The 11,494-nt window shown below is 39.4% G+C and overlaps 1 protein-coding gene across 1 annotated transcript in view; it reads right to left on the bottom strand.

Moving 5' to 3' along the window:
• The window catches only part of GABRA3 (gamma-aminobutyric acid type A receptor subunit alpha3), a 234,263-nt gene that overhangs the window by 42,468 nt on the left and 180,301 nt on the right, over positions 1–11,494 (bottom strand). The window contains exon 6 of the mRNA XM_019664274.1: positions 11,302–11,384. Within this exon, the coding sequence (XP_019519819.1) occupies positions 11,302–11,384 (83 nt within the window). The remainder of the gene's footprint in view (positions 1–11,301; positions 11,385–11,494) is intronic.

The following is an 11,494-nucleotide window of genomic DNA, read 5'->3' as shown; positions in this document are numbered from 1 at the left end:
AGAGAAAGGAAAGAAAGAAAGGTCACTGGGCCTACAGTGGCAACTTGCTTTATGCAAAAGGTAATGGTTTCATCTCTTTGAAAATAATATACGGGAACAAAGGCATTTATGGAAGAAAAATATTCTGTTCTCATATGATGGAGGTCAAACCAGGAGCGGTATGAACGAACTAATAAAGAAAAAGAAAGAAGAGGGAGAAATATTTTTTAAAAATTGACAACTACCTGACTTGAGGGTCTGCTCCCAATCCCACCCTGTAACTCCTAAACAAAGGTTAATCAGGCTCAGTAACCGCCAGCAGGGTGCCCACAATCTACTGGGAGAGACAGTCAGTGTACCACAGTCATAGTACAAGCCCGAGCATGAAAAGTATACACACTAGCGGAACAAAAACAAGTGTTCCGTGAAAACAGAGGAGGGCGCTATGGCTTCTGCTCAGAGTGGAGTGTTGGAGAAGGAGTCATAAAGTGGGTAATACCTAGAAGATGAGGCCACCTTTCGTAGGTGAAAGGACATTCCTAGCAAAAGACAACACAGCAAAGGCAAACGAGCTGAGGGAATATTATAACATATCCTATTGCCCACAGTAAGTAGTAAGGGTTCGAGTCCATCAGTTCTTGTGGACCTGCCTGAAGTAGAGAGATAACGTGGGCAAATACACGCTGTTGAAGGATCGCTCCAGCTGCAGTATGGATGAATGGTTGGAAAAAGTGTCACTGAAGCCAAGACAACAGTTAAAAGGCCATCACAACATTTGGAGTGAGCGACCCTTAGGGCATAATCTATAGGCTGAATTGAGGGGGGCAAAGAGGATATTTCAGAGGTAGAACAGACTCTTACTAACGGCTTTTCATGATGGTTAAGGAAAGAAGGGAGCTTAAGGAAGGATTCTAGATGACCCTGAGACTGTAGCTTTTGCAAGTACGTGGGTTATGATGGAATTCATTCGCCCATGGGGAACAGAACTCGTTCCCTTCAGGCCTTCTCTTTCTCCTCGCCTTCCTTCACGGCCCTTGGGTTCCTTTAACCCTCAGCTTGCTGCCTCTTCTCAGTTCCAACCATTCCATTACCATGGAGGAACAGAGGGAGAGTGGTGTGGGGGTGGACACTGCAGAAAGGATATCTACCAGACCATGAGAACCACTGCACTCCCAAAATGGCCCCCTCAATGGATGTCGTATGGGCTCTGATGGCTCAAACATCTCCTTGCTTTTTGTTGCTTCGCCAAATATCTCCTTCTGTTACTTGAGCCTTGGTATGTGTTAGAGCCTAGGAAAATGGAAAGGGAAAAACAATCCTGCCACAATAGCACCCATGAGAAAGCATTCCCTTTGAACTCATATTGTCAGACATTGCCTGCTCACATGCTTGATTCAGTCAGTCAGTCAGTCGGTCAACAAACATTAAGAACTTGGATTTGATAGTTAAGGTACAGTAGCCAGAAGACACTTGAGGTCACATCCCTTCATTGAGCTTATAGTTTGGAAAAACAGAAAATAAACAAGTAAATAAAAAAAGAAGATATTACCAGATAAAACAGAGTTTATGAGGTAGGGAGGGGTTTCATTAAATACAGTGATCAGAGAACCTCTTTTTGAGGGGGTAGCTTTTAAGCTGAAACATGTACAAGGAAAAGACCCAGAGATTGATGTAGAACATTTCAGGTAAAAACAAAAACAAAAACAGCAACTGCAAAGGTTTCTAACTGAGGAAGGTCCTGCAGTGTTCTAGGAACTGGCAGAAGTCCGAAGTGAAGGGGAGAGAGAGAGATGAGATGAGGTTAAAAAGGTAAAAAATAAAAAAACACAGGAAAAAAAACAAAAAAACAATCAGCTTGGTTTGGGCATATTCAGTAAAAACACAAGAGTTTGATGAACCTAAAAACTCCAGCCTGAGGTTGGCATCCATATGCAATCAAATGGAAACCGATATTGTATAGGTTTATAATGAATACAAACACTTAAAATTCTTGCAACTTGAAATTATGCAAAGTGACAGATGTTATAGGCACCAGTTACTGGCAAATCAGTGTCGGATCTGCTCGCTCGCAGGCTGTGAAAGAATTCACTAGGTCAGGTAGAAATATAGAATATTTATCAAAGTAAGCTGGGAAGAGTCTGCAGGAAACTGCCGCAAAGTACTGCCTGGAGTCTTTGTCTCAAGTTTTTGTCTTTTCCTGTAGTTGAGGTGGGGGAAGGTGCAGTCAAGCTGGTTACTGCCACCTTTGCATACGTTATGTAGATTTAAGTTGGAGCCAGGAGGGAATCCCATACAGATGCAAAACCTCTCCCCAGTCACCGGGCCAGCCCTGGGCTGAAGTAAACAGAACCATTGAAACTGGTATGCATAGCAAATGTAAGCGGAAACAGTAAGAGGCAAAGAAAGAAAAGAAAGCTTTCAAAAAGTCCCAAGGTAAATTACACTTGTTAAATCAAATTATACCAGAGATTCAAGCTTCAAAATAGAAGCCTTAGTGCCACCATTCCAATCCCTCTGTCTTAAAAATCGGGACAAATGTTTGTGTTTCTAGTGTGGAGTGTATATATTTGCATCTATTAAGACGATTGTGTGATTTTTGTCCTTTAGTCTATTAATATGGTGTATTACATTGACTGATTCTTACATGTTAGGCCAAGTATACATTCCTGGGATAAATCCCACTTAAAGATAGTCTATAATCCATTTATAAGTTGCTTGATTCCCTTTGCTAGTATTTTGTTGAAGGGCTATATTTATAAGGATTGCATCTATATTTATAAGGATTATTTGTCTGTGGTTCTTTTCCTGTGATCTTCGGTATTGGTGGGTGTCAGAGTAATGCTGACCCTGTAATGGTGACACTATATGTTGTATTTTGAGATTTAAACTTCTAGTGTAACTGAATTTTACAGTGTAGTTTAGCTTGGGACTTTTTGAAATTTTTTCTTTGCTCCCCTTCCCTCCAGCCAAACCTTAATGACTCTGTTTTCCATTCATTTACTCTGCATGCCAGTTTCAATGGTCCTGTTTACTCCAGATCAGGAGTAAATGGCATACCAGGCTCAATGGCCCTGGTTCCTCAAGGAAACCTCCTGGACTTTAAAGAAGTTTTTCCATTGCTTTAGATCCACTCCTTTCCCTGAAACAAACCAGCCTTTTGGAAGCACCTTTCTCCAGGAATTGCCTGACCAACTTACCCTTCCCTTTCTTCTGCTTCTCCGTGAGTACCTCTAAAAACTTTGGGCCGTGCTGGGGGTGGGGTGGAGGGTGGGGGGTGGCTTTTGGATAGGGAGTCCGCCATTCTCCCAGAATGCTGGCATTTTGAATAAAGCTGCTTTTCTTTCCAACCTCCTCTCTCAAGTTCGGGCTTTAGAGCAGGCGAGCAGCTGGACCTTTAGCACGGTTACAATCTGATTGAATGAGTTAAAACTGCTACCTCCTCTTCTGTATTTTGCAAGACTTTGTGGAGACTTAGTAGTAATTCTTTAAATGTTTGGTAGGATTCAATGGTGAAGTCATCTGGGCCTGGGCTTTTCTTTCTTTTTTTTTTTAAAAAGATTTTTATTGGGGAATTGGGGGGATGGGAACAGTGCTGGGGAATTGGGGGAAGGGGAACAGATAAGTTGCTGTCGTTTTGTTCTTCAGTCTAGTTGTGGAGGACGTGGCTTCACTGGCCCAAGTTGGCACCATCATTGCGCTCTTCCCGGGCGAGGCAGATCAGTCGCCGGCTTCTGGACAGCCGCTCACTGCGGCTGCTGGCTACACACGGTAGCCCATGGCAACCCACTGCCACAGGGGCTGCAGCCTACGCCATCGCCGGCGACTCACGGCAACCCAGCTCCAGGTTGAGCTGTTGTTCAGCATCTTAGCTGTGGAGGGCAGTGTCACTGGCCCTCATATGTGGGATCTGAACCGGGGTTCTCTGGCGTCCCAAGCCAGCTCTTAACCATCGCGCCCTCGGCTGGCCCTGGGCTTTTCTTTATGGGAAGTTATTAAATTAGTAATTTGATCTCTTGTTATAGGGTTAATAAAATTTTCTATTTCTTCCTCAATTTCAGTAGTTTGTATGTTTCTAGGAAATTTTCCATTCCATCTTGACTATCTACTTTGTTAGCGTACAGTTGCTCATAGTATTTCTGTATAATCCTGTTTATTTCTGGAAGGTCAATAGTGATGTGTCCCCTCTTTCCTGATTTTAATAATCTCATTTCTCTTTCTTTTTAAACTTGGTCTGTCTAGCTAAAGGTTTATCAGTTTTATTGACCTTTTCAAAGAAACAACTTTTATATTCTTTAATTTTCCTTAGTGGTTTTCTATTGTCTGTTTCATTTAATTTCACTCATATACTTATTATTTTCTTCTTACTGTTTTGGGTTTTAGTTGGCCTTGTTTTTCTAGTTTATTAAGATGGAAGTTCAGGCTATTGATTTTAGGTCTTTCTTTCTTTTACTATACACTTGACAGTTATAAATTTCCCTCTGAACACTGCTTTAAGCTGATGTATTCCATAAATTTTGGTATGTTGTACATCATTTTTATCCACTTCAAAGTATTTTCTAATTTCTCTTGTGATTTCTTCTTTGACCCATTGTTTACTTCGGAGTATGTTTAATTTCAACATGCTTGTGAATTTCCCAAATTCCCCCGTTAACTGTTTTCTAATTTCATTCAGTCGAGGTCAGATAACACACTCTATGACTTCAACTTTCAAACTTACTGAGTCTTGTTTTCTGGTCTATCGCAGAAAAATGTTTCATGTGCACTTGAGAATCATGTGTATTCTGATGTTGTCTGGTAGAGCGCACTATAAATATCTATTGCATCTAGTTGGTTTCCAGTGTTGTTCACATCTTCCATTTCTATGTTGATGTCTAGTTTTATTGAAAGTGGAGTATTGAAATCTTCAGTTATTATTGTTGAACTATTTCTCCTTTCAATTCTGTCAGTTTTGCTTCATGTATTTTGGGATTCTGTGGTTAGGTGCATATATCTCTTTACAATTGTTACAGCTTCCTGATGAATTGACCCTTTCATCATTACAAAATCTTCAAGGCTTCTACAGAGTCGGGGAGTAAAAGAAGAGAAATAGGCTTCCTGGTCTTACTGGGAATCGGGTTTTTTTTTAATTGTTGAAATTATTTTATTGCTTAATTAATTTGTTCAGTTACAGTTGACATTCGATATTATTTTATATTAGTTTCAGATTGCTGCGAGCCTTTGGTTAGAGTTTGGAGAAAGTTTATTTTGACAGTTTATGGAGGGGTGGATTTTCAGAAGTCCTTACTCCGCCATTCCAGAATTGCTCCTTCATTAGAGATTTTTGAAGGTTAATTTTAACTGCCCACTTAAAAATTTAAGAATTTAAATCACCCTCTCCTTGATGCACTTTGTCTTCCAGAACAACATGTTCCCTTAAGTTTCTGCATACTTCAACTGTCCTCTCCTTCAATAGTTATTCTCTGTAGTCTCTAGTTACAGTGATTCAGGAAACAGTCCTTAATACTCTTATCTAAAGTATTTCCTGAGTGATCCCCAGCCTTATAGCTTTAAACACCATCTATATGGATGACACCTAATTAAGTCTCCAGTTCAGATATCTGTTCTGAACACCAGACTTACGTAAATCTCATATAATCAGCATCCAAAAACACTATGTGTGTCCCTTTTCAAGTACAGCCCCCCCACCAAGGGTAACTACTATCTTGGCTATTGTTTCTATGTGGAAATTCCTTTCTGGAATTGACTGGGAAATTTATATATTTTTCTGAATATCAAATACTGAGAAAAATAGTTGAGAGATAAGCAAAATGGAAAAAGTACTATAATTTTCCTGTAAGAATGAAGACTTTACAATAGACATAGACACATTACTGATTTGAAAGACAAAAGCAAAAGCAGGAAATGATGGTACATTGAGTCAAAAGGTTTGAAATTTCCAAGTATCAGTACAGGAGTGCATATTGATCTGCTCAGGTGATTTGGCTTATTATAAGTGGATGTTTGTGGCCCTGTGTGCTGCTAATGGTGAGCCATTGCAAATTATGCATTAATAAGCCTCAATGCATGGTATTCAATATACAAACCCTGTGAGTGTTCTTTCAAGAAATAGCAAGTTTGAGAAGCAAAATAAACCCTCAGACTGCCAATTTTGATTTTTGATTCGGTGGAGTACTGTTTAGCTTGCTGAGAGATCCAAATATTATTTAAATACTATCCAATAAGATTTACTGGTGTTTTCCAGTGTTGGAGTATCTTCTATACATATACACTCCTATTCTCGGCTGTACTTTTAAACTTATTATCTCTTGTGTATTAAAAAAAAGCTGGATATCCATAATAATGAGTAAAGAGCATGAAGGTTTTGAGTGTTTTATAAATAACATTTAATTTATAAAATTCCTGGGAATTCCGACTCTTATTCCTGAATCCCATATTTTAATATGTCAAGAATTTGGAAATACCATCAATAGCCCTCTAACATCACAGATTAGTTTTGCCTGATATATGTTATAAATGAAATCTTGCACTAAATATACTTAATACGCATATGAGTATGCTTGGCTTTTGTTCAGTATTAAATCTGTGACCTCATTTATGTTGATGAGTATAATATACTTAATTGTCATTGTATAGCATTCCATTGTGTGAAATGTCAAAGATTTTCAATTCATTCGGATGGACTTTAGGGTGGTTTCCAGTTTGGGTCTGTCTCTGCAACAAGTACTCATTATATGCCTTTTGGTAGACATAAATATTGATTTATGTTAGAAATGTACTCAGGACTAGAGATGCTAGGTTATATGATACGTGTATGTTCAGCACTGGTAATTACCACCAAACAATTTCCCCAAGCCTCTGTACAAATTTATATTCCTGTCAGCAGTGCATGAGAGTACACTTGTATTCCACATCTTCACCGACATTAGGTATTTTCTTTTTTCATTCTAGTCACATTACTGGCTGTGGAGTGGTGTACCCTCTGTATTTTAATTTGCATTTCCCTGCTGACTAAAGTAATTGATCATTTTATGTGTGTGTGATTGGGAAACTGCCTGATATGGTGACTAATCAACCCTTTGGCCTTTTTTTTTTTCCTATTGAGGTTTCTGACTACTACTTAGAGATTTGTAGGGGGTCTTAATTATTATAGATTTGAGTCATTTGTCATGTATGCAATACAAATATTTTCTCCCATCCTGTGGCTTGCCTTTGTAACCATCATCTTTAGATAAAGAGAATTTCTTAATTTTAACATATCCCAAGTCATTCTCTCGCACTTTTATGGTTAGCACTATTCTACATGCTGTTTATGTAACCTCTACCTCTTCCAAGATCATGAAGATATTCTCTTATGTTTTCTTTTAAAAGCTTTATTTATACCTAGAATTTATTTTTGTGTATGATGAGAGATAAAAGTCAAAAATGATGAATCAATCCCCACACCTACCACCTACCTGTTTCTATTTTTCTCTTTTTCTCTCTCTCTCTCTCTCTCTATCTCTCTCTGTTTTTGGACTTCTGTCCCATTAGTCTATTTGTCTGTCTTTACAACAGCAATACCTATAGCTCTAAATTTTTTAAATAGGCCTTGATATCTGGTATTGAATTTGATTTCATTATTCTCCAGTTTTATTATTTTTCTTCAAGATTATCTTAGCTATTTTTGGTACTTTTATATTTCTATTTAAACTTCAGAATCAGTATTGTCTTCTTTGTATCTATCCTGCTTGGTGTTTACCAGCTGCTTGAATCTTTGCATTGATAACTTTCATCAGTTTTAAAAATGGTTGGCCTTTAGTTATTTATTGCTTTTGCTCCCTTTTCTTCCTGTTTTTCTTCTGCAAAATTACATACACATTACACGGTATTTACTTTGTCCCACATTTTTCATATTCTTTCCTGTATTTTTGTCTGTCTATACTTCAGTTTTGCTATTTTCTATTTACCCATTTTTAAGTTCTGTAATCCTGTCTTCTGCTTGTTGAATCCAGCCACTGAATTCTGAATTTTGGATATTGTACCTTTCCATAAGTAATTTCCAATTCTTCTTTATAGATTCCAATTTTCTGTTGAAATTTCCTATCTTTTATCTGTTTTATTAATCTTTTCCTCTTTTTTAAAAAAAATTTTACTAGGGAATTGGGGGAGGGAACAGACAAGTTGCTGTCCTTTTGTTCTTCAGTCTAGTCGTGGAGGATGTTGCTTCACTGGCCCATGTTGGTATTATCATTGCGCTCTTCCCGGCTGAGGCAGTCGCTCGCCGGCCATTGGACGGCCGCTCATGGTGGCTCATGGTGGCTCACAGTATCTCACGCCCACCGTCAACCAGCCCCACTGCAGCTCCACTGCAGCTGGTGACTCATAGCAGCCCAGCTGCAGGTCAAGCTGTTGTTCACCATCTTAGCTGTAGAGGGCGCAGCATCACTGGCCCTCATATGTGGGATCTGAACTGGGGCCCTGCTACTCAGAGCTGGCATCCCAAGCCAACTCCTAACCAATGTGCCACTCAGCTGGCCCAATCTTTTCCTCTTTTTAATTGAACATATTAACCATACTTTTTAAAAGTTCCTATCTCTAAATTCTGCTATCTGGATTACCTGTAGGTCTGTTTTCATATTCTGCCTTTTTATTTTTAAATTTTGATTTTAGGTCATATGGTCCTGCCTATTGGTATGCCTAATGATGTTTATTGAATTCCAGATATTGTGTAATAAAACTAGAGTTTTCAGATGTGGCTTCTTTTTTTCCTTTGCTATGCAGATGGTGTGGGAGAATTATCACCTTGATCCCACAAGGGACTAGCTCAAGCTGGGTTATAGTTTTGGTTAAACCTGACCTGTCTCTGCTGTTCTCTTATAACTAGGACACAGCTTCTCTAGGGTTTGAAATTGATAGCCTGGCATGTCTTCCTTTTTATAGCATTGGGAGACTACAGGACAGCCAGCTCTACTTTTCAAAGGTTCTCATATTCATTTTTAGCTTTAGGATTTTTTTTTTCCAAAACATTTTTTTAAATTTAAGCATTCCCTGCCCCCCCCCCTTTAAATTGTATTGGGGAACAGCCATGGTCATTGGTTACACATTGCTTTCATGCTACAATGGCATAGTTGACTTTTAGGGAGGGTGCAGCTCACAGTGGCCCATACAGGGATCGAACCAGCAACCTTGGTGTTATCAGCACCATGCTCTAACCAACTGAGCTAATTGAAAATTCAGCAATAGTATTGAGAAAGGTGTCAGCCAAGAGTTTGACACCTTCTCGATCTCTACTTTTATCACAACTCTGTGTGACCATCTAAACTCTTGCCTTTTTTTGGGCAGCAGCAGCCTTATGACTGGGGCCAAACTTGCAGTTCTAAGCTGCAATCAATCCATGGCCAGAATTGGCAAGTGCCACTGTACCACCAGGAATTCAGAAGCTGAAGCTCACAGATTCATCTACGAGGGGTTCTACCCTTTCTCCAGAATTTGAATCTCTTCAATCCTTGTTGCTTCTACAGTTCTAGGTTTTTCAACTGCTCATGAGGGGAACACTATTCACCCACAAAGAACTCTGTCTTTCCCAGAGTAAAAATAATACTCATTTAATTCCATAGTCTATCCATTAAAACAAAAACCTACAAGTCACCCTTGAGCTCTCTCTTTTTCTAATGTTCCACATCGAATTCACTGGAGGATCCTTTTGAATCAACCTTCACAACATACCCAGAATCAAGCTACTTCTTACCACTTTTGCTATTGTCACTCTAAACTTAGTCATTATCAGCTCTCATCTGAAATATCATTAATAACCTCTTAACTAGACCCCCTGCTTCTGTCCTACCCATATTTATATTTTTAACAGCATATCCACAATGAATTTTTTTTTTTTTAGCTGAGCCACCCTGCCACCTGTTGGCAGCTCAGCGGCTGCTCAGCTCGGGCTGACTCGAATCGCTGTTGCTCAGAGCTCAAACTCTTGAGCGAGCTCTTAACCAACTGAGCCACTCAGCCGGCCCTCACAATGAATTTTTTAAAACATAAGTCAGATAATTGTTTTATTTAAAATATTCCAATCACGCCCCATTTTTTCTCAGAATAAAATTCAAAGCCATTTAATGTCCGACAAGATTCTAGATAACTGTGGCCTCCTCTTTGATACAATCCCCTCCCAGTGCTTTGTCCCTTACACACTCTGTCCAGCCACACTGGCCACTTCAGAGTTCCTAGAACAAATCAGACACTTTTCTGACTCAAGGTCTTGTCCCTGGCTGTTCCCTCCACCTGCAGCATAATTTCCTCAGATATCTGCATTGTTAACACTTTTCCCTCCTTATAATTTCTGTTCAAATGTCACTTTTTCAGGGGCTTATGCTGATCACCCTATTTTAAATTTCAGTGGCACCCCCTATCCTCCACACAGACGTGACTTATCCCCCTTATTCTTCACACTTTTATGTCTTCTCATGGTGCTTCTCACTTTCCAACATACTTCATACTTTACTTTTTCACCCATTGTTATCTTGTCACTCTCTCCGCTACAGTATAGGCTCCACAAGGGCGGGGTGCTTGTTTTATTCATGGCCGCATTCCAAGCTCCTAGAATACAGCCTGGCACACAATCCGTAAATATTTAACAATGATTGAAAAAATGTCACACATAATTATTTGGGTCTTTTCAAATGTGCTGTCTACTTCAAAATACAGAGAGAGCTCCATCTCATTTAGACATGATCAACACAGAGCTTGATATATGGCTCTGATGACTCCTTACAGGAAACTTACTCTGAAAGTCTTAGAGTAAGAAATTCACTCAAACTGGGGTTAACGTTGATTTTTCTAATTCATTGGGAAATGGGCTACTCATTTCTCTGTCAGATTTGCAGCTACCCGAAAAGGCAATACCTTCTACAAATGAGAACATCTCCAGTGTCTTCCTGTCTACCATTTACTGTAGAGAATTAGATAGAAGTATATGACAATGCACATAGAATAAGCATTTCAAAAATATAATAACACTCAATTGGAGGGATATTGTCCTTAGGAAACTGCTACTATATGCTGGGTCAGCTCTGTCTTCTGGACAATTGAAGAAACAGATGTTAATGTTTCAATCTAATGACATTAGAAAAATTAGTCTAAGATGGTGAAATAAGCTTTGCTGTCTAGAAAGACAATTCTCTTGTAAAGGCTTCGTCCCCTGATCAGTGAGCACAACTCAAGCCCCACTTCCCCTTTCCGAATCCACGGCAGATGGATTAAAGGCCTCAGCTTGAAGGAACCACTAGGTGACCAAATAGGAAATAATCAGATCAGGCAAACAGAAAGTGAGAGAATACATACAGCTTCCAAACTTCAGTGGGCAGGCGTGCACATCCATGGGAAAATCTTCTAAATGCATGGGACACTCGGCATGAATTGTTAACCTACAAGAAAGGAGAACGGACAATGAAATTAAGCCAGAATGAATGGCATTCAACACAAAGCCAGGTTTCCATTCATCAGCAATGGCCTGCTCCTAAGAACAATGGGACTT

Source organism: Hipposideros armiger, unplaced genomic scaffold, assembly GCF_001890085.2.
Source record: "Hipposideros armiger isolate ML-2016 unplaced genomic scaffold, ASM189008v1 scaffold_419, whole genome shotgun sequence".
Taxonomy (NCBI): Eukaryota; Metazoa; Chordata; class Mammalia; order Chiroptera; family Hipposideridae; genus Hipposideros; species Hipposideros armiger.
This window is presented reverse-complemented; position numbering and strand designations above follow the sequence as displayed.